Source organism: Hypanus sabinus, chromosome 2, assembly GCF_030144855.1.
Source record: "Hypanus sabinus isolate sHypSab1 chromosome 2, sHypSab1.hap1, whole genome shotgun sequence".
NCBI lineage: Eukaryota > Metazoa > Chordata > Chondrichthyes > Myliobatiformes > Dasyatidae > Hypanus > Hypanus sabinus.
Genome location: NC_082707.1, coordinates 3,658,996 through 3,682,824, shown reverse-complemented (window position 1 = coordinate 3,682,824; position 23,829 = coordinate 3,658,996). Strand labels below are relative to the sequence as shown.

Here is a 23,829-nt window from a genome sequence, read left to right as displayed (position 1 = left end):
ATCACTCTTTGCTTTCTGATAAGCGAAAGGTCTCAGACCCAAAGGGCTGCAATGACCTTTGTTTCTTAAGAAGCCACGGTATATAAGTCACTGACCAGGCCATACGGAGTATTGTGAGCGGTTCTGGGTCCCTTATCTAACAGAAGATGTGCTGGCATTGGAGAGGGTCCAGAGGAAGTTCACGAGAATAATTCCAAGAATGAAAGGGTTAATGTATGAGGATCTAATTGAAACCTATCAAACAATGAAAGGCTGAGAGAATGTTTCCTATAGTGGGCGAGTCCAGGACCAAGGGGAACACCACAGAATGGGGGATGTCCATTTAGAACGGCGATGAGAGGAATTTCTTTATTCAGAGGGTAGTGAATCTGTGGAATTCATTACCACAGATGGCTGTGGAGGCCAAGTCATTGAATATATTTAAGGTGGAGATTGACAGGTTGCTAATTATTCAGGGCATCCAAAGTTACAGGGAGAAGACAGGAGAATGGGCCTGAGAGGGATAATGTCTGCCATGATGGAATGGTGGAGCATACACAATAGGCCAAATGACTTAAATCTGCTCCTCTGTGGAATTTTTGAAGAGACCATATTCCACTCAAGTGCCCCAGTACTGATGTGTTCCCCGTCTCTCACCATTCTCTGCTAATTTTCAGTCAATACTCGTTACCAGTGTAAACACTCAACATCTGCTTCTCACAGTCTGATGGGGAACTAACTTCTGGTCCAGTGAGTGTGTGATTCTTTGTGATTGCATTTGCAACAAAACGCTAGGTGATTATGGTTCTGGATTAGCAAGGCGAAGGCCACAAGTGCTGCCAAACTCCATGAATTCAGTACGTCATGGTCTGTCACCTGCCATACCACTGCTAACTCCACCATCCACACCCCCAGCCTAAACCAGGAGACAGGTTTGCTCAGGTGATAAAGAAAATCAGAGAGAGAGGCCCTTCGTTGGTTGGGGTCGACCATGGATGTTTCATGCCATCTGTCTACGTGAAATCCAAGCCTGGGCGGTCGATATAGACAGCGAGCTGTTGCCCATGTAGCAGACATCCCCTCTCCACGCAGCTCCAAAGCAACGCCAGAGACTGATACAATTTCACCCCAGTGGTGTCACAGCAATTCACAGTCAGTGTCTGCTGCAGTGACTCCAGCTCCAGATTTTGTCAGTCAGCATTGAACTCAATATAGGGATTCCAGTTCTGGACTTTTCCTCGGGGTTTACTCCCAAAACCTTCCCCAGGAGTGGGTACAGCCGCAAGGCAGTGGAGGTTTGAGGTCAGAGTTTTCCTTCTCCTCGATGAGCTGCCAACCATGGCTGACGAGCCCCGTCTGTCCAAAGTGAGTAATCACAACCACAAAGGATCCGCGGTTTCTAAGCAGTTTTCAGCACGGACTAGAAGGGCCGAGATGGCCTGTTTCCGTGCTGTAATTGTTATATGGTTATAGTTAAGGAATTGGGTGAGGCTGTGAAAATAGTTCTAGCTTTGTGTTCTGAAGCTGTCTGAACTTGGCCCACAAGTATTTCACTTGAAGTAAGTTGGAGAAGAGAAGGGGGGGCATCTAATCAGTAATCTGTGGGGGCACAGTTAGTTCAGGTGTCTTGCAAAAGACATAGGAGCTGAATTAAGCCATTTGGCCTATCAAGTCTACTCTGCCATTCCATCATGGCTGACAGAATCATTCACTCGTTATGTACCATGTTGTATGACATGGGTGATCACACAGTCTTTCCATTAACTTCATTGTTCTTGGCTAATTTTTCTACAGAACCTGATTATCCTTCTCAGCCCCATTCACCTGCCTTCTCCGATAATCTTTGACACCCTGACTAATTAAGAACCTGTTAACCTCCGCTTTGGATATACCCAATGACTTGGCCTTCACAGTATCTGTGGCAATGAATTCCACAAATTCACCACCCTCTGGCTAAAGATATTCCTCCTCATCTCTGCCCTAAATGGACATCCTCAATTCTGAGACTGTGCTCTCTGGTCCTAGACTCTCCACTATAGGAAACATCCCCTCCACATCCACTCTAGTTAAGCCTTTCAATATTTGATAGACTTCAGTGAGCTTCCCCCACCCCCCCTAACTTTCATTCTTCTGAACTCCAGTGAGTACAGGCTCAGAGCTCTTAAACTTTTGCTCATAAACCCTTTCATTCTTGGAATCATTTTTGTGAACCTCTTCTGCACCAAACTGCTTACAATAATTCCAACTTGGTTCTTGGACAATTACTTTTAGTGGAAGGTTTGAGCTTCACTCCAGCCCTCTTTTGACAAGTTGTGCAAGGCATTTTCACTCTGTACACAATCAGACGTTTTCTCCTTCACCAATAGCCTTTTGCCAGTGTTTGAGTCCAAATGTTCATTTTGAAAGCAGGCCTTGAGAAGACTGGAGAGAGGGAACGAGAGAGAAAGAGAGAGAGAGAGAGAAGGATAAGGATCGACAGACTGGACCTCAGCCCCAGACTTACCCACCTCCCACCTCCATCACCATTGTTTCATTTGGAATTGTGAACTGATTCTGACGGGCTAGAACCTGGGATCAAATGTCCAGCAGCTCAGCAGACAGCAAAGGTACTAAATACCAGTGGTGCCTGGGGTGGTGGAGGCAGATGCATTGGGGATATTTAAGAGATGTTTAGATAGACAAATGAATGTGAGGAAAATATAAGGATAAGGACATTGTGTAGCCAGAAGGGTTTAATTGGACAATTGATGACTAATGTAACTGGTTCAGCACAACATTGTGGGCCGAAGGGCCTGTTCCTGTGCTGTACTCATCGGGAGACATCAGGAGGATTAAAATTTCAGAATCCTCCCCTCTGACGGATACCATTCTCTGCATACTGCCTTGGTTTCATTGTCCAATGTCCACAGAACTTTCTAAGCCTGGTTGCTGGACACTAATCTATTAGTGATGGGGTGTTCATGCTGTAGTGTGCTGTGACATTTCTGAGATTGCGCACGAGCTCTCAGCTTAACCTGTGTTACATCTGGTACCTGCAAACACCACAGCGACACTGATGAAGAAAGGATAGTTGGTAGAACAGATGGAATTTAACCTGGACAAATATGAAGTGTTGCAAAGAGACAGTACACTGTTAAGGGCAAGACTCTTAACAGTGTTGATGAGCGGAGGATCCAAGTTCATAACCCCCTGGAAGTGGCTGCACAGGTTGCTTAAGAAGGCATTTGACATGCTTAGCGTTATTAGTTAAGGAATCAAATTCAAAAGTCAGGAAGTTATGTTGCAACTTTATAAAACTCTAGTTCGGCCATATCTGGAGTATTGCATACAGTTCTGATTGTCCCATTATTGGAAGGATGATTGTACTCTTTTCCACAGATGCTGTCTGGCCTGCTGAGTTCCGCCAGCATTTTATGTGTTGCTAGGAAGTATGTCCAGGCTTTGGAGAGGGTGCAGAAGAGAACTTGCCTGGATTAGAGGGCATATGCTGTAACGAGAGGATGGACAAAGTTTGGTTGTTTTCTCTAGAACGGCAGAGGCTGAGGGAAGATCTGACAGTGGTTTACAAGATTTTGAGAGGCAGAGATAGAGGAGACAGACAATATCTTTTTCAGGGTTGAAACGTCTAACATCAGGGGGCACGTATTTAAGGTGAGGGGGGGAATTTCAAAGGAGATGTGAATGTTTCTTTTTAGTGTGTCAGCCATTCTTGTCTGGCTCGTGGTTTCAGGATTGGTCTCCTTTCGGATTAAGTGGGTCACGATATGAACGTTCCTGACTCGACCCTTGTTTTTTTTATGAGGCTGAGTGGCTAGCTTGACACTCGACCCAGCACGGATGGAAAGTGTGCTCGGGCGTGGCCTGACTTGGATTCGAACTCGGGAACCTTCGCTCCGGAGTCTGGCGCTAATCCCACTGCACCACCAGCCAGCTGTGAAGGTGTTTCACACAGAGTGGTGGGTGCCTGGCATGGGTGTTGTTAGAGGCAGAAACATTGGGATGTTTCGATAGACAGATGAATGTGAGGGAAATGGAAGGAGATGGATATTGTGTAGGCAGAAGGGATTAGTTTAGTTGGCCAATTGATTACTAATTTAATTGGTTTGGCACAACATTGTGGGCCAAAGGCTCTGTTCCTGTGCTGTACTGATCTATGTTCTATGTTGAAGGGAATGGTTTACAGTGCACTATTAAAGGTAATTTGTGTAGAATGAGCAAACACGAGGAAATCTGCAGATGCTGGAAATTCAAAGAACACACACAAAATACTGGTGGAACACAGCAGGCCAGGCAGCTTCCCCTTATAGATGCTGCCTGGCCTGCTGTGTTCCACCAGCATTTTGTGTTTGTTGTGTAGAATGAGGGAGTTTGTGGTAATGTCACGAGGTGATGTGAGAATAGCACCTTGTGGTATCTTCAAGTCTTTGAACGACTGAACCAGTGGACCTGTTCTCCAAACCTTCCCTCCTGATCTCATCGACAATAGACAATAGGTGCAGAAGTAGACCATTCGGCCCTTTGAGCCTGTACCGCCATTTTGAGATCATGGCTGATCATCTACTATCATGAGTCAGTGGACCTGTTCTCCAAAACTGCCCTCCTCAGCTGGGCCGGTGGACCTGTACCCAGACCCTTCCCCTCCTGAACTGACCCAGTGGACCGGTACCCAGACCCGTTCCCTCCTGGGCTGACCCAGTGGACGTACCCAGACCCCTTCCCTCCTCAGCTGACCCAGTGGACGTACCCACACCCCTTCCCTCCTGAGCTCACCCAGTGGACAGGTACCCAGACCCCTTCCCTCCTGACCTGACCCAGTGGACGTACCCAGACCCCTTCCCTCCTGAGCTGCTCCAGTGGACGTACCCAGACCCCTTCCCTCCTGAGCTGACCCAGTGGACGTAACCAGACCCCTTCCCTCCTGAGCTGACCCAGTGGACGTACCCAGACCCCTTCCCTCCTGAGCTGACCCAGTGGACGTACCCAAACCCCTTCTCTCCTGAGCTGACCCAGTGGACGTACCTAGACCTCTTCCCCCCTGAGCTGACCCAGTGGACGTACCCAGACCCCTTCCCTCCTGAGCTAACCCAGTGGACGTACCCAGACCCCTTCCCTCCTGAGCTGACCCAGTGGACGTACCCAGACCCCTTCATTCCTGAGCTGACCCAGTGGACGTACCCAGACACCTTCCCCCCTGAGCTGACCCAGTGGACGTACCCAGACCCCTTCCCTCCTGAGCTGACCCAGTGGACGTACCCAGTGGACACCTTCATTCCTGAGCTGACCCAGTGGACGTACCCAGACCCCTTCCCTCCTGAGCTGACCCAGTGGACGTTCCCAGTGGACACCTTCATTCCTGAGCTGACCCAGTGGACGTACCCAGACACCTTTCCTCCTGAGCTGACCCAGTGGACGTACCCAGACCCCTTCCCTCCTGAGCTGACCCAGTGGACGTACCCAGACCCCTTCCCTCCTGAGCTGACCCAGTGGACGTACCCAGACCCCTTCCCTCCTGACCTGACCCAGTGGACGTACCCAGACCCCTTCCCTCCTGAGCTGACCCAGTGGACGTACCCAGACCCCTTCCCTCCTGACCTGACCCAGTGGACGTACCCAGACACCTTCCCTCCTGAGCTGACCCAGTGGACGTACCCAGACACCTTCCCTCCTGAGCTGACCCAGTGGACGTATCCAGACACCTTTCCTCCTGAGCTGACCCAGTGGACGTACCCAGACCCCTTCCCTCCTGAGCTGACCCAGTGGACGTACCCAGACACCTTTCCTCCTGAGCTGACCCAGTGGACGTACCCAGGTCCCTTCCCTCCTGAGCTGACCCAGTGGACGTACCCAGACCCCTTCGCTCCTGAGCTGACCCAGTGGACGTACCCAGACCCCTTCCCTCCTGACCTGACCCAGTGGACGTACCCAGACCCCTTCCCTCCTGAGCTGACCCAGTGGACGTACCCAGACCCCTTCCCTCCTGAGCTGACCCAGTGGACGTACCCAGACCCCTTCCCTCCTGACCTGACCCAGTGGACGTACCCAGACACCTTCCCTCCTGAGCTGACCCAGTGGACGTACCCAGACACCTTCCCTCCTGAGCTGACCCAGTGGACGTACCCAGACCCCTTCCCTCCTGAGCTGACCCAGTGGACATATCCAGACCCCTTCCCTCCTGAGCTCACCCAGTGGACGTACCCAGACCCCTTCCCCTCTGAGCTGACCCAGTGGACGTACCCAGACCCCTTCCCTCCTGAGCTGACCCAGTGGACGGGTACCCAGACCCTTCCCTCCTGAGCTGACCGAGTGGACGTACCCAGACCCCATCCCTCCTGAGCTGACCCAGTGGACGGGTACCCAGACCCTTCCCTCCTGAGCTGACCCAGTGGACGTACCCAGACCCCTTTCTTCCTGAGCTGACCCAGTGGACGTACCCAGACCCCTTCCCCCCTGAGCTGACCCAGTGGACGTACCTAGACCCCTTTCTTCCTGAGCTGACCCAGTGGACGTACCCAGACCCCTTCCCCCCTGAGCTGACCCAGTGGACGTACACAGACCCCTTTCTTCCTGAGCTGACCCAGTGGGCGTACCCAGACCCCTTCCCTCCTGAGCTGACCCAGTGGACGTACCCAGACCCCTTCCCTCCTGAGCTGACCCAGTGGACGTACCCAGACCCCTTCCCTCCTGAGCTGACCCAGTGGACGTACCCAGACCCCTTCCCTCCTGAGCTGACCCAGTGGACGTACCCAGACCCCTTCCCTCCTGAGCTGACCCAGTGGACGTACCCAGATCCCCTCCCTCCTGAGCTGACCCAGTGGACGTACCCAGACCACTTCCCTCCTGACCTGACCCAGTGGACGTACCCAGACCCCTTCCCTCCTGAGCTGACCCAGTGGACGTACCCAGACCCCTTCCCTCCTCAGCTGACCCAGTGGACGTACCCAGACCCCTTCCCTCCTGAGCTGACCCAGTGGACGTACCCAGACCCCTTCCCTCCTGACCTGACCCAGTGGACCGGTACCCAGACCCCTTCCCTCCTGAGCTGACCCAGTGGACGTACCCAGACCCCTTCCCTCCTGAGCTGACCCAGTGGACGTACCCAGACCCCTTCCCTCCTGAGCTGACCCAGTGGACGTACCCAGACCCCTTCCCTCCTCAGCTGACCCAGTGGACGTACCCAGACCCCTTCCCTCCTGAGCTGACCCAGTGGACGTAACCAGACCCCTTCCCTCCTGAGCTGCTCCAGTGGACGTACCCAGACCCCTTCCCTCCTGAGCTGACCCAGTGGACGTAACCAGACCCCTTCCCCGCTGAGCTGACCCAGTGGACGTACCCAGACCCCTCCCCTCCTGAGCTGACCCAGTGGACGTAACCAGACCCCTTCCCCCCTGAGCTGACCCAGTGGACGTACCCAGACCCCTTCCCTCCTGAGCTGATCCAGTGGACGTACCCAGACCCCTTCCCTCCTGAGCTGCTCCAGTGGACGTACCCAGACCCCTTCCCTCCTGAGCTGACCCAGTGGACGTAACCAGACCCCTTCCCTCCTGAGCTGACCCAGTGGACGTACCCAGACCCCTTCCCTCCTGACCTGACCCAGTGGACGTACCCAGACCCCTTCCCTCCTCAGCTGACCCAGTGGACGGGTACCCAGACCCCTTCCCTCCTGAGCTGACCCAGTGGACGTACCCAGACCCCTTCCCTCCTGAGCTGACCCAGTGGACGTACCCAGACCCCTTCCCTCCTGAGCTGACCCAGTGGACGTACCCAGACCCCTTCCGTCCTGAGCTGACCCAGTGGACGTACCCAGACCCCTTCCCTCCTGAGCTGACCCAGTGGACCGGTACCCAGACCCCTTCCCTCCTGAGCTGACCCAGTGGACGTACCCAGACCCCTTTCCTCCTGAGCTGACCCAGTGGACGTACCCAGACCCCTTCCCTCCTGAGCTGACCCAGTGGACGTACCCAGACCCCTTCCCTCCTGAGCTGACCCAGTGGACGTACCCAGACCCCTTCCCTCCTGAGCTGACCCAGTGGACGTACCCAGACCCCTTCCCTCCTGAGCTGACCCAGTGGACGTAACCAGACCCCTTCCCCCCTGAGCTGACCCAGTGGACGTACCCAGACCCCTTTCCTCCTGAGCTGACCCAGTGGACGTACCCAGACCCCTTCCCTCCTGAGCTGACCCAGTGGACGTAACCAGACCCCTTCCCCCCTGAGCTGACCCAGTGGACGTACCCAGACCCCTTTCCTCCTGAGCTGACCCAGTGGACGTACCCAGACCCCTTCCCTCCTGAGCTGACCCAGTGGACGTACCCAGACCCCTTTCCTCCTGAGCTGACCCAGTGGACGTACCCAGACCCCTTCCCTCCTGAGCTGACCCAGTGGACCGGTACCCAGACCCCTTCCCTCCTGAGCTGACCCAGTGGACGTACCCAGGTCCCTTCCCTCCTGAGCTGACCCAGTGGACGTACCCAGACCCCTTTCCTCCTGAGCTGACCCAGTGGACGTACCCAGACCCCTTCCCTCCTGAGCTGACCCAGTGGACGTACCCAGACCCCTTCCCTCCTGAGCTGACCCAGTGGACGTACCCAGACCCCTTTCCTCCTGAGCTGACCCAGTGGACGTACCCAGACCCCTTCCCTCCTGAGCTGACCCAGTGGACGTACCCAGACCCCTTCCCTCCTCAGCTGACCCAGTGGACCGGTATCCAGACCCCTTCCCTCCTGAGCTGACCCAGTGGACGTACCCAGACCCCTTCCCTCCTCAGCTGACCCAGTGGACCGGTATCCAGACCCCTTCCCTCCTGAGCTGACCCAGTGGACGTACCCAGACCCCTTCCCTCCTCAGCTGACCCAGTGGACCGGTACCCAGACCCCTTCCCTCCTGAGCTGACCCAGTGGACGTACCCAGACCCCTTCCCTCCTGAGCTGACCCAGTGGACGTACCCAGACCCCTTCCCTCCTGAGCTGACCCAGTGGACGTACCCAGACCCCTTCCCTCCTGAGCTGACCCAGTGGACGTACCCAGACCCCTTCCCTCCTGAGCTGACCCAGTGGACGTACCCAGACCCCTTCCCTCCTGAGCTGACCCAGTGGACGTACCCAGACCCCTTCCCCCCTGAGCTGACCCAGTGGACGTACCCAGACCCCTTCCCCCCTGAGCTGACCCAGTGGACGGGTACCCAGACCCTTCCCTCCTGAGCTGACCCAGTGGACGTACCCAGACCCCTTCCCTCCTGAGCTGACCCAGTGGATGTACCCAGACCCCTTCCCCCCTGAGCTGACCCAGTGGACGTACCCAGACCCCTTCCCCTCTGAGCTGACCCAGTGGATGTACCCAGACCCCTTCCCCCCTGAGCTGACCCAGTGGACGTACCCAGACCCCTTCCCCACTGAGCTGACCCAGTGGACGTACCCAGACCCCTTCCCTCCTGAGCTGTCCCAGTGGACGTACCCAGACCCCTTCCCTCCTGACCTGACCCAGTGGACGTACCCAGACCCCTTCCCTCCTGAGCTGACCCAGTGGACGTACCCAGACCCCTTTCCCCCTGAGCTGACCCAGTGGACGTACCCAGACCCCTTCCCCCCTGAGCTGACCCAGTGGACGTACCCAGACCCCTTCCCTCCTGAGCTGTCCCAGTGGACGTACCCAGACCCCTTCTCTCCTGAGCTGACCCAGTGGACCTGTTCTCAAGGCCCACACATTTGCCATCGGAGTCAGGCTTGTTCTTCAGAAAGAAACCAATCCAGGAACGCAGGTGAAGTGGTTGAGGGTGAAGATCAAGCTGAGACGTTGCTACTATTTCAGACCTTGCCTTGTACCCACAGCACATGTACCGACAGCCAGTTTCATGTTTGAGTTCAAGTTTAATTGTCATTCAACCATACATGAATACAGCCAAAGGAAACAGTGTTCCAACAGCACATAGCATATGTAGTTATGACTGCAGAAAAACACAGTCTCACTTAAAAAATAATCTAGCCTGATCCCTGAGTGACGTGGTCTGTGGACTGATGCTGCATGGGATGTTGTCCTGCTCCAGCTTGCTTTTCACTGAGCGAACACTGGAGAGCAGCACTAACAGGAGGAGCCAACCCCCAGCCCAGGAGGGATCCCAGTGTGCAGAGGCCTCTGTTCTATCCCCGATCCCCTACGGGGTCTCCTCGTCTGCGCAGCTACAACAGACGACCTGGTCCACACAACCGAGGCAGTGGGAAGTGGACTTCTTTCCATCTACCTCTGTCTGGTTTCAAGTACAGTTCCAGGATGTGAGGCTGCTTGTTGATCATTAAAGAGCAATTGCTCGACGCTCAAGTAGAGTATTATGGCTGAATGGCTACCCAGAGACCCCACGGTGAGACAGTGTTTCAGAATCCTGTTTACTGACATACGATGTGAGATTTGTTGTTTAGCGGTAACAGTATGGCGCAAGATATAACAATAAAAGCTATAAATTATAATTATATACAGGCACACACACAGCTTCTTCCTTCAGGCTGTGAGATTAATGAATACCCTGTCGCTAGGATAGTGAACTGTTCACTGTCTATCAGCACTACAGACTACATGCATTTTGAATTATATGTTATTCATTTATTTATGGTCATATTTTGTTTTATGTGGTGTATTTTATTAAAGGAATGTTGTTTCATTTGGTTGTATGTATGTACTGCCAAATGACAATAAACTTGTACTTAATTTGTTTAAAATAAATTAAATAAAGCAGCACAAAAAAAGAGACCCCAAAATAGTGAGGTAGTGTTGATACATTGTCCGTTCAGAAATCTGATGGTGGGGGGAATGCAGTCAGAGAAACATGGGCGCTCACCAAACGGGTGAGTGAGATCAAAAGAAAGGTGGCAAAGAGCAAAAGAAACAGCCAGCACCCCTGACACCCCACATCAGTGCACTGCAACACTCCGTCACCTTACACGTGTACACACACACACACACACACACAATTACATGACTCTAAAGATAGGTCATTTCCTTCAAAATTACCTCCTTCATCCGCATGAACAGTAACTCCCCACAAAGCTCGAGTGAATGAAGGCAACTAGACATAAAGTCATATTAACACCACTTAGGGACGAGGCAAGAAGTTTAAAGGGAGAAAGCTTGATGAATGATGGACCCCGGATAGTACTTGTGCATCCATCATAAGACCATAAAACATAGGAGCATAATTAGACCATTTGGCCCATCGAGTCTACTCTGCCATTCAATCGTGGCTGTTTTATTATCCCTCTCAGCCCCATTCTCCTGTCTTTGCCTCCTGACTAACTAAGAACCTATCAACCTCAGCTTTAAATATACCCAATGACTCAGTCTCCACAGCTGCCTGTGGCAATGAATTCCACCAATTCACCACCTTCTGGGTAATGAAATTTCTCCTCATCTCTGTTCAAGACAGACGGTCCTCTGAGGCTGTGCCCTCTGGCCCTAGACTATCACACTAGGAAACATCCTCTCCACACCCACTCTATCTGTGTCCTCTGGTCCCAGACTCCCCCACTATAGGAAACATCCTCTCCACATCCACTCTATCTGTGCCCTCTGGTCCTAGACTCCCCACTATAGGAAACATCCTCTCCACAACCACTCTATCTGTGCCCTCTGGTCCTAGACTCCCCCACTACTGGAAACATCCTCTCCACATCCACTCTATCTGTGCCCTCTGATCCTAGACTCCCCCACTACTGGAAACATCCTCTCCACATCCACTCTATCTGTGCCCTCTGGTCCTAGACTGTCACACTAGGAAAAACCCTCTCCACATCCACTCTATCTAGGCCTTTTAAGCTTCAATAGGTTTCAACAAGATCCCTCCCTCATTCTTCTAATTAAACTCCAGTGAATACAGACCCAGAGTCATCAAATACTCCCTATATATTAACCCTTTCATTCCCCTAATCATTCTGGCAAACTTGTTCTGGACTCCCTCCAATGACGGTACATCCTTCCTTAGAGAAAGGGCCCGAAGCTGCTCACAGGTCCAGTGTAACCAACGCTTTACAAAACCTCAGTACTACAACGTTGCTTTTATATTCCAGTCCCCTTGAAATGAATGCTAACATTTCGTTTGCCTTCCTCACCAACTCAAACTGAAAATTAACATTTGGAAAATCCTTTACGTGACTCTCCCAAATCCCTCTGCACCCCCGATAAGCCTCGACACTCCACGAACCTTTGAGTGCCGTGCAGACTCGCTAACCACCCTTCCCAGTTTCTAAGGCGTTAATTGTGAGATCGTTAGACGTCCAGTGCGGAACAGGCCCTTCTGGGCCTGTCAGCTGCACCACCCAGCAACACACCAATTAGCTCCCACCTACCAACCGGTATGTATTTGTGAAGAAACCAGAACACCCAGAGGAAACCCATGTGGTTACAGGGAGAATGTACAAACTTGCTTACAGAAGATGCTGAAATTGAACCCTGAACTCAGGTGCCCTGAGCTGTAATAGCGTTGTGCTGACCTCACTACCCCAAATGATGGTTGCATGGTATTGCTCCTGTGCCTGCCTCCAGGGGATCTCCCCACACTGCATTAAGGTTGCGCTGGTCACGGTACTCACTGTTTCTGCAGGAGATGCTGCTGCTGTTGTCTGTAGCTTTCGATGGTGTGCTGTGGTAACAGCTGCATCAGCTCCAGTGACTCCTTAATCTTCAGCAACACTTCATACGTCTCCCGTCCCCTGATCTGGAAATGAAAAATTGCCAGACTCAGAGGGTGCAGATGCCATAGAAAAATCTGGTAGTGCTCATGAGCCGAGTCAGATGGATCATGAGGATAGTCAGAGACCTTTTCCCCAGGGTAGAAATTGCTAACCCAGTTAAGTGTGAAGTGGTTCACTTTGGGAGGTCAAATTTGAAGACAGAATACAGGGTTAACGTCAGGATTCTTGGCAGTGTGGAAGAACAGAGGAATCTTGGAGTCCACGTGCATAGATCCCTCAAAATTGCCACACAAGTTGTTAGAGTAGTTAAGAAAGTTTATGGTTAGTTTGGAAAATGAGAGCAAGAACCCTAAGGTGATACCGAACTGTCTGAAAACCTGCTCAGGCCACACTGTGAATATTGTGTTCAGTTCTGGTTACCTCGTTATAGGGAAGATGCTGAAGTTTCAGAGACTTTTACTAGGATTAGAGAGCATGTCTTATGAGGATAAGGCTTTTCTCTTTGGACGGAAAGAGGATGTGAGACATATAAAATGATACGAAGCATAGATTGAGTGGACAGTCTTTTTCCCAGAGCAGAAATGGCAAATATGAGAGGACACAATTCTATGGCGACTGGAGGAAAATTTAAGGGGGAATGTCAGAGGTAGGTTTTTTACATAGAGTGGTAGGTGTGTGGAACACACTGTCAGGGATGCGCTAGAGGCAGATACACTAGGGGCATTTAAAAGATTCTTAGCTAGTCACATGGACGATAGAAAAATGGAGGTGTATATGGAAGAGATGAGGAGGGATTTCTTGAATCAGAGGGTGGCGAATCTGTGAAATTCATTGTCGCAGACAATGAGGCCATCGTTGGGTATATTTAAAGAGGAGGTTGATAGATTCTTCATTAGTCAGGGCATCAAAGGTAATGGGAGAAAGCAGGAGAATAAGGTTGAGAGGATATTAAATCAGCCATTGTGGAATGGGACAGCAGACTTGATGGGCTGAATGGCCCAATTCTGCTCCTATGTCTTAGAGTAGTTTAAATGGTTGGCACAACATTGTGTGCCGAAGGTCGCTTACTGTTGGATGTTTTATATTCTCAGCCAGGTTGATCAGGCTTTGGTGAAGATGTTGGAGCAGGAAAGCAGAGACTGCAGGTTCACGATCGTTTAATGCCATTTCCAGTACACAAATGTAAAGGAGAATAAAATAATTGTTACTCCAGATCCAATGTAACACAAAGAAAAACCACAATGAGATAAAGAACAAAATGATAATAAAAACACAATACATATAAATACAGAAGATAGCTTACACACATAGATTGATTGTATGTCCATAAAGTGACACTAGGCACAGGAGAGTCTGTACATAAGGTGACTGACAGGAAATGATAAAGTAGTGGTGGCTGGGGGTGTGGAGGGGTGGGTTAGTGGGTGGAGATGTTGATCAGCCTCACTGCTTGTGGAAAATAACTGTTTTTGAGTCTGGTGGTCCTGGCGTGGATGTTACGTAGCTTCCTCCCCGATGGGAGTGGGATTGACAGTCCATGAGCAGGGTACAATGGTGCCAGAAAATTTGTGAACCCTGTAGAATTTTCAGTATTTCTGCATAAATATGACCTAAAATGTGATCAGATCTTCAAGTAAGTCCTAAAACTAGATAAAGAAAACCCAATTAAATAAATAACACAAAAACATTTTATTTGTTCTGTCCACGACATTCTCAAGAGTGAGGTTGAGCAGCCAGAAGTCTTGGTACATAGTGGCACCAGTTGCAAAGGCAGACAAGGGGTGCAGGTCCTGAAGAAAGGTTTTAGGGAGTGAGCTAGTAGAGAAACAGGACCTCCAGGATAGTAATCCCTGGATTGCTGCATATGACACGTACCGGTGAGGGTAAGAATAAGATGATTTTGCAGGTGAATGTGCGGTTGAATAACTGTTGCAGGGCAGGGGTTCAGATTTATGGATCCTTGGGATCTCTTCTGGGGAAGGTATGATCTGTACAAAGGGGATGGGTCACACCCTTGTGGGCAGGTTGGCTAGAGTTGTTTGGCTGGGTTTAAACTAATTTGGCAGGGGAGTGATAGTGCTGAGGTTGATGTAGATGGTTTACAACAAAGACAATGTGTACTGAGTCTCAGAGCAAGGAGAGGCTGATGATTTGCAGCCAACAGGATGAGTTGTGATGCAAAAGGTGGGCAAAGTGGAAAAGGGTGAATACAGGACTGAAGGTGCTGTATCTGAATGTGCTGAGCCGATGAACCCGTAGCTCAGTTACAGATTAGCATGTATAAAAATCAGGTTGATGCTGGATTCCAAGAGTGGGAATTTCTAGAATGCCTATGAGACGGCTTTTTAGAGCAGCTCGTGGTTGATCCCCCCAGGGGATCAGCTATTCTAGATTGAGTGTTGTGTAATGAAATGAAATTGATTAGAGAGCTTAAGGTAAGAGAATGTGATCAAATTCACCCTGAAATCTGAGAAGCAGAAGCTAGAGTCAGATGTATCAGTATTACAGTGGATTAAGGGGAATTACAGAAAATCGAGAGAGGAGATGGTCAGAATTGATTGGAAAAGAACACTGGAATGGATGACAGCAGAGCAGCAATGGCTGGAATTACTGAAGCAATTCAGAAGGCACAGGATATATATACTCCAAAGAGGAAGATGTATTCTAAAGGTAATATATTCTAACCGCGGTTAACAAGTGATGCCAAAGCCAAAATAAAACTCAAAGAGAGGGCATATGACAAAACAAAAACTAGTGGGATGGATTTCAAAGTTCAAAGTAAAATTTATAATTGGAGTGCATACACGTCACCACGTAAAACCCTGAGATTCTTTTTCTGTAGACATGCTTAGCAAATCTAACTGTAAACATCAAGAACTGTGAATGGTAAACAAACTGTGCAAATGCAAATATAAATAAATAGTAATAAATAACGAGCATGAAATAATATAACAGAGTCCTTAAATTAATGTAGTTATCCCCATTATTCAAGAGCCTGTTAGTTGAGAGGTAGTAACTGTTCTTGAACCTGGTGTTGTGAATCTCGAGGTTCCTGTACCTTCGACCTGAAGGCAGCAGCGAGAAAGGGGCATGGCCTGAGTGGTGAGGATTTTTGATGATGGATGCTGCTTTTCTACGGCAACGTTTCATGTGGATGTGCTCAGTGTTAGGGAGGGTTTTACCCATTATGTAGTGGACTAAATCCAATACCTGTTGTAGGATTTTCTGCTCAAAGACATTTGTGCTTCCATTTCAGGCCGTCATGCAGCCAGTCAGCAAATTTTCCACCACACATCGATAGAGGTTTGTCAAGATTTTTCAAGAATCGATAGATTCTGGCTTCGTACTGGATGACTGGAAAATTGCAAATGTTGCTTCGCTATTTAAAAAGGGCAGGAGGCAGCAGAAAGGAAACTATAGACCTGTTAGCCTGACATCAGTGATTGGGAAGTTGTTGGAATTGATTGTTAGGGCTGAGATTACGGAATACCTGGAGGCACATGACAAGATAGGCCAAAGCCAGCATGGTTTCCTGAAAGGAAAATCTTGCCTGACAAACCTACTGCAATTCTTTGAGGAAATTACAAGCAGGGTAGACAAAGGAGATGCAGTAGATGTGGTGTACTTGGATTCTCAGAAGGCCTTTGACAAGGTGCCGCACATGAGGCTGCTTAGCAAGATAAGAGCCCATGGAATTACGGGAAAGTTACTAGCAAGGGTGGAGCATTGGCTGGTCGGCAGAAAACAGAGAGTGGGAATAAAGGGATCCTATTCTGGCTGGCTGCCGGTTACCAGTGGAGTTCCACGGGGATCGGTGTTGGGATCATTACTTCTTACAATGTCAATGATTTGGGCTATGGTATTAATTGATTTGTGGCTAAATTTTCCAATGATACAAAGATAGGTGGAGGACCGGGTAGTGTAGAGTAACAGAGAACCTGCAGAGAGACTTAGATAGTTTAGGGGAAAGGGCAAAGAAGTGGCAAATGAAATATAATGTTGGAAAGTGTATGGTCATGCACTTTGGTGGAAGAAATAAATGAGCAGACTAATATTTAGATGGGGAGAGAATTCAAAATGCAGTGATGCAAAGGGACTTGGGAGTCCTTGTGCAGGATACACTAAAGGTTAACCTGCAGGTTGAGTCAGTGGTGAAGAAGGCAAATACAATGTTGGCATTCATTTCTAGAGATATAGAATATAAGAGCAGGGATGTGATGTTGAGGCTCTATAAGGCACTTGTGAGACCACACTTGGAGTATTGTGTGCAGTTTTGGGCTCCTTATTTTAGAAAAGGACATACTGACATTGGAGAGGGTTCAGAGAAGATTCACAAGAATGATTCCAGGAATGAAAAGGTTACCGTATGGGAACAGCTGGAAGCTCTTGGGCTGTATTCCCTGGAGTTCAGGAGAATGAGGGGGGATCTCATAGAAACATACTGAATATTAAATGGCCTGAACAGATTAGATATGGCAAAGTTATTTCCCATGGTAAAGGGAGTCTAGGACAAATGGGCCTAACTTCAGGATTGAAGGACATCCATTTAGAACTGAGATGTGGAGAAATTACTTTAGTCAGAGGGTGGTAAATCTGAGGAATTTGTTGCCATGAGCAGCTGTGGAGGTCAAGTCATTGGGTGTATTTAAGGCAGAGACAGATAGGTGCTAGATTAGCCAGGACATCAAAGAGTATGGGGTGAAGGCAGGGGAGTGGGGATGACTGGAAGAATTGGATCAACACCATGATTGAATGGCGGAGCAGACTCGATGGGCCAAATGGCCTACTTCTGCTCCTAAATCTTATGGTCTTAAGGTTTTTGATGACATGCCAAGCCTCTACAGACACCTGAGGAAGTAGAGGTGCTGTCGCGCTTTCTTTGTAAATACATTTATATGATGGGTCCACAACAGGACCTCTGCGATAGCAATACCCAGGAATTTAAAGTTATTGACCCTCTCCACTCCTGATCCTCTGATGATAACTGGCTCATGGACTTATAGTTTCCCTCTCCTGAAGCCTACAATCAGTCCCTTGGTCTTATTGACATTGAATGAGAAGATGTTGTCATTACACCACTTAACCAAGTTTTCAATCTGCCTCCTGTATGCTGATTCATCACCGCCTATGATACAGCCCACAGCAGTGGTGTCTTCAGCAAACTTGCGCATGGTGTTGGATCTGTGCTTAGCCACACAGTCAGAGATGTAAAGCAAGCGGAGCCGGGGATAAGTAGATATCCCTGCGGTACTCCTGCGCTGATGGAGATTGTGGAGGAGATGAGTTTGCCAATCTGAACTGACTGGGGTCTACATGTGTGGAAATCTAGGATCCAGTTGTCCAAGAGGGTATTGAGGGCCAGGTCTTGGAGTTTACTGATTAGCCTTGAGGGGTTGGTGTTAAATGCCGAGCTGCAATCGATAAAGAGCTTCCTGATGTATGCATCTTTGCTGTCCAGATGTTCCAGGGTTGTGTGAAGAGCCCACGGGAGCATCTGCTGTAGACCTGTTGCTTTGGCAGATTCAAGATGCCACACAGGAGCTGATAAGCTTCTACACCAGCCTCTCAAAACACATCATCACTGTGGATGTCAGTGCCACTGGCCGACAGTCTCTTAGACAGGTTACCACACTCTGCTTGGGCACCGGTACGTGAAGCAGGTGGGTAGCAGACAGGTCGACCACATCCGTGAACCCACCAGCCAGCAAAGACTTCAGCACTCGGCCACGTACTCCTGGACTGGATGCTCTCCTTGGATTCAGTCTCTTGAAGGCAGCCCACCGTTATCAAAGGATCATCAGGAGAGATGGAGATGTGTGAGGGTTGCTTCCTGCTCTGGTGGTCGAAGTGAGCATAGAAGGCATTGAGCTCATCTGGAAGTGAAGCTCTGTTGTCCACAGTGTCGCCTGACTTACCTTTGTTGGAGGTTCTGGCATTCCAATCCTGCCACAGCCATTCAGCATCCCTCGTTGATTCCAGTCTGGTCCAGAGTCGGCCGAGAGGTGGCTTTCCGGAAACCTGACCTGCACCTCTTGTAGCTTTTCTGATCTCCAGACTTGAATGCCTCTGGTCTGGCTCTCAGCAGATTCTGGATTTCATCGTTCATCCAGGGCTTCTGACTGGGGAAAGCCCTGAATGATTTTGTGGGGATACACTCATCCACAGCTTAAGTCTGTAATGATCGTGGTGTCCTCAGGTGAGTTGTTCAACACAACCCAGTCCGCTGACTCAAGGCAACACTGTAACCAGTCCTCAGACTTCTGAGACCACCTCTTGCTTGTGTTGATCCCTGCAGCCTCGCCTTATAGGCTCTGTCTGTATGCACGTAGCAGGAGTACAGCCAAACGATCCAACTTGCCAAAATGCGGTCTCAGGAAGCAACGAAAGGCATTCCTTATTGTAGCGTAGCAGTGGTCTTGTGTGTTGGGACCTCTGGTTCAACAGGTTACGTACTGGTGATAACTGGGCAGGGCTTTCTTCAAACAGGCCTGGTTAAAGTCACTGACTATAATTTGAAATGCATCGGGATGGGCTTATAGACATTGTGCAGTTTTGCAAGACTTGCCTATAATCGACTTCAGTCAGGATCATGGATGAGAGCTCTCAAGACAAGTAGAACAGTCTACATTTAATCTTTAGTTGTACTAAGTCGGGGAACAAGAAGCAGAAATAACCCCCAAGTACCAACAAAATTGACTAAAAAGCATACGCTGCCAGCTCTTTCCTTACCAGATTCAAGATCTGACACATTCTGAAAATCATAAAACCTTCTGGCCAGATAGATGCATCCGGCGTGTTCTCTGTTAACCAAATCTCGATGCAACAGAAAATTGAGATCTGTCTCATCTGCCTCTGATACAACAGTCTTGTCCTAAGATCATCAGTCTTACTTTCAAATGACTGTACTTTGGCCAACAAGATGCTGGGAAGAAGGGGCTTCTTCCCCTCTGTGCTTCAGCCTGGTCTGAATCCCGCCTCTCCTGACGTTGACCCTTTAAGACGTCACGCTTAACTGCTCCGCATTTAACTGTCGAGTGTGAGATCTGAAGATCATTGATGCAATTTCGTAGTCCTTTGTTAAGAGGAAATTTTCCTGCTGCAGACCGCAGCAAAAGTACACCAAAAGGAGTATATTTAAGAGGACTGGGAGGCTTTTAAAATACCAACAGAAAGGAGCTAAAAAAGTCATTAAGAAGGTAAAGATGGAATATGAAAGTAAGTTAGCCAATAATATTTAAGAAGCTACCAGAAGTTTTTCCAGATACACAAAGTGTAAAAAAGAAGCGAGAGTGGACATTGGACCACTGGAAAATGATGCTGGAGAGGTAGTAATGTGGAGTAATGAAATGGCTGATGAACTGAATAAGCATTTTGCATCAGGCTTCACTGTGGAAGTCCGAGGTGCCAGGGGGCATAACGTGTGTGCAGTTACCATTACTAGGTAGAAGTTTTTTTGGGAAACTGATAGGTCTGAAGGCAGACAAATCACCTGGACCAGATGGTGTACACTTCAGGTTTCTGAAGGAGGTGGCTGAAGAGATTGTGAAGACATTAGTAATGATCTTTCAAGAACTGCTAGATTCTGGAATGGTTCTGGAAGACTGGAAAATGGCAAATGTTACTCCACTCTTGAAGAAGAGAGAAAGGCCTCGGTGGTTGGGAAGATGTTGGAGTCAATTGTTAAGGATGTGATTTTGGGCTTCCAGGAGGCACATGATAAAATAGGCCATTATCAGCATGGTCTCCTCAAGAGAAAATCTTCCTTGACAAAACTGTTACAATTCTTTGAAGTAAAAACAAGCAGGATAGGCAAAGGAGAATTGGTTGATGTTGTGTACTTGGATTTTCAGAAGGCCTTTGACAAGGTGCCACACATGAGGCTGCCTAACAAGCTATCAGCCCATGGTATTACAGGAAAGGTTCTAGCATGGATAAAGCAGTGGCTGGTTGGCAGGTGGCAAGGAATGGGAATAAAGAGAGCTTTTTACTGGCTGGCTGCCAGTGACTAGTGGTCATCCAGAAGGGTCTGTATTGGGACTAATCTTTTTACATTTTATATCAATGATTTGGATGATGGAATTGATGACTTTGTTGGAATGTTTGCAGACGATACAGAGATAGGTGGAGGGGCAGGTAGTTTTGAGAAATAGAGAGGCTACGGAAGGACTTAGATTATGAGAATGGGCAAAGAAGTGGCAGATGGAATACAGTGTCAGGAAGTGTCTGGTCATGTGCTTTGGTAGCAAAAAAAAAGGAAGTGTTAACTATTTTCTAAATGGAGAAAAATTCAGAAATCAGAGGTGCAAAGGGACTTGGGAAACCTTGTGCAGGATTCCCTAAAGGTTAATTTGTAGGTTGAGTCTGTGGTGAGGAAGGCAAATGCAATGTTAGCATTCATTTCAAGAGGACTAGAATATAAAAGCAAGGGTGAAATGTTGAGACTTTATAAAGCACTGGTGAGGCTTCACTTGGAGTGTTGTTAGCTCCTTATCTTAGAAAGGATGTGCTGAAACTGGACAGGATTCAGAGGTTCACGAAAATGATTCCAGGATTAGATTTGAAGAGCATTTGATGGCCTGTATTCACTGGAATTCAGAAGAAGGAGGGGTGATCTCATTGAAACCTATCAAATGGTGAAAGGCCTTGATAGGGTGGATGTGCAGAGAATGTTTCCAATGGTGGGAGAGTCTAATACCAGAGGACACAACCTCAGAATAGAGGGCCACCCTTTCAGAACGGAGATGAGGATGTATTTCTTTAGCCAGGGAATGATGAATCTGTGGAATTCTTTGCCACAGGCAGCTGTGGAGGCCAAGTCTTTATGTATATTTAAGTCAGAACTTTATAGAGTCTTGACTGGTCAGGGCATGAAGGGATAGAGGGAGAAGGGAGGAGATTGGGGCTGAGAGGAAAAATGGGTCAGCTATGATGACATGGTGGAGCAGACTCGATGGGCCAAATGGCCTAATTCTGTTCCTATATCTTATGGTTTTGTGTATTTATTGTTATGTTTTTTTATTGCATTTGCACTGTCTGTTCTCTTTTGCACTCCGGTTGTTTGTCCACCTTGATGTGAGTGGGTTTTCATTGACTCTATTGGGTTTTATTGTATTTACTGTGAATTCCTGCAAGGAAATGAATCTCAGGGTAGCATATGGTGACATATATGTACTTTGATAATAAATTTACTCTGAACTTTGAACATTAAACTTTGACCGTATGACTGTACATTATGGGAAATTTTATGCAGCAAGTTTGGTACAGAGGAATTTTGGAAAATAATGGGTGTAAAATGGTGAGTGCACAAAGCAGTCTTCATGGTGTGGTAAACTATGTATACCTGTCTGGACATGCCCCTCTGCTGACTGCTCCTGTGGCTCCTCCCACAGACCCCTGTATAAAGGTGATTGGGGCACTGCTCCTCCCTCAGTCTCCAAGATGTTGTGCTCCCTCTTTGCTGTTAATAAAAGCCTATCGTTCACTTCCAGTCTCCTAGAGTTATTGATGGAGCAGTCTTCATGGATGTGGTTTGAAGGGCCTGTGTCAGGTGACAGCCATCTAACCAACAGAACTGTAACACAATGACATATACTGACGATTCAAAACTTGGTGCTGGACCTAGCAAAGCTGAAACATGTCCCGTGGAGAGCATTTTAACTGGTTGCATCACTGTCTGTTACCAAGGGGCCACGGCACAGGATCGGAAAAAGCTTCGGAAAGTTATAAACTCTGCCACTTCCATCATGGGCACCAGCGACCCCAGTACTGAGGACATCTTCAGAGCTGTGATGCCTCAGAAAGGCAGCATCCATCATTAAGGACCCCCATTACCCAGGACATGCCCTCTTCTCAAAGCTACCATCAGAGAGGAGGTAGACGAGCCTGAAGACACACACTCAGTGTTTCAGGAACAGCTTCTTCCTCTCTGACGTTGGATTTCTGATTAGACAGTGAACATAATTTAGTAATTTGTTTCACTTTTTTTGTTCTACTTATTCAGTTAAATTTTTAATCTATAATTCTTATGTAATTTAGAGGTTTTTTATTATTATTATGCATTGCAATGTTCTAATGCCCTTCCCTTGGACAACATCGGTGGCATGGAGAGGGGAGACTTGCAGCTTGGGCAACTGCCGGTCCTCCATTAAATAAAAACCCAGCCCAGGCTTGCGCCCTGGAAACTCTCCAAGGTGCAAATCCATGGTCTATCGAGACTAACGGAGGTCTACACACATTGCAATGTTCTGCTGCTGTAGAACAACCAAATTTCACAATATAAATCCAGAGGGTTAAACCCCAATCTGATTCTGCAGGACAAGTGAGATGGAAAATAGAAACTGCTGGCGGAAACTTAACAATGCTTCAAAATTCCCTGTGAACGAGCAGAATTTCAGTGGGAATGCACACAGAACGGGAGTTAAACATACTGGTAAATAGAAGAGCTCCTCATCGCCCGGCCGTCGTTTCTTACTACTGATGGAGGCCATCTGGATTCCCTGGTTCACATGTCGGACTGCAAGAGATAGTAGAAGCTCAATTAACTGCTTGAAAGCACGAGGGCAAGGACATGAACAACAGCTTCAGAAACACACAAAATGTTGAAGGAACTAGTCAGGCTGCACTTGGAGTATTGTCAACGGTTTTGGGTCCCATATCTCAGAAAGGATGTGTTGTCATTGGAGAGAGTCCAGAGGAGGTTCACGAGGATGATTCCAGGAATGAAGAGGTTAACATATTTGCTTGGTAGCTTTGGACCTGTACTCACTGGAATTCAGAAGAATGCGGGGGGATCTCATTGAAACCTACGGAACGTTGAAAGGACTAGATAGGGTGGATGTGGAGAGGAAGTTTTCTATGGGGGGGGGGTATCCAGAACTAGAGGGAACAGCACCAAAACTGAGGGGTGACCTGTCAGAACAGAATTAAGGAGGATTTTTGTTTTAGCCAGAGCGTAGTGAATCTGTGGAATGCTCTGCTACAGACTGCGGTGGAGGCCAAGTCCATGGGTATAGTTAAGGTGGAAGTTGATTGTTTACAATTGGTCAAAAGGAGCTGGTGAGAAGGCAGGTGTATGGGGTTGAGTGGGATCCAGGATCAGCCACGATGGAATGGTGGAGCAGACTCAATGGGCTGAATGACCTCATTCTGCTCCTTTATCTTACAATCTTACCACATTT

General features: G+C 48.7%; 1 protein-coding gene across 1 annotated transcript in view; it reads right to left on the bottom strand.

The window, feature by feature from the left end:
* Positions 1-23,829, bottom strand: part of tp63 (tumor protein p63) — a 151,693-nt gene that overhangs the window by 25,693 nt on the left and 102,171 nt on the right. Inside the window, exons 7-8 of the mRNA XM_059988234.1 lie at positions 23,080-23,165; positions 12,551-12,675 (exon numbers count right to left, since the gene is read on the bottom strand). Of these exons, the coding sequence (XP_059844217.1) occupies positions 12,551-12,675; positions 23,080-23,165 (211 nt within the window). The remainder of the gene's footprint in view (positions 1-12,550; positions 12,676-23,079; positions 23,166-23,829) is intronic.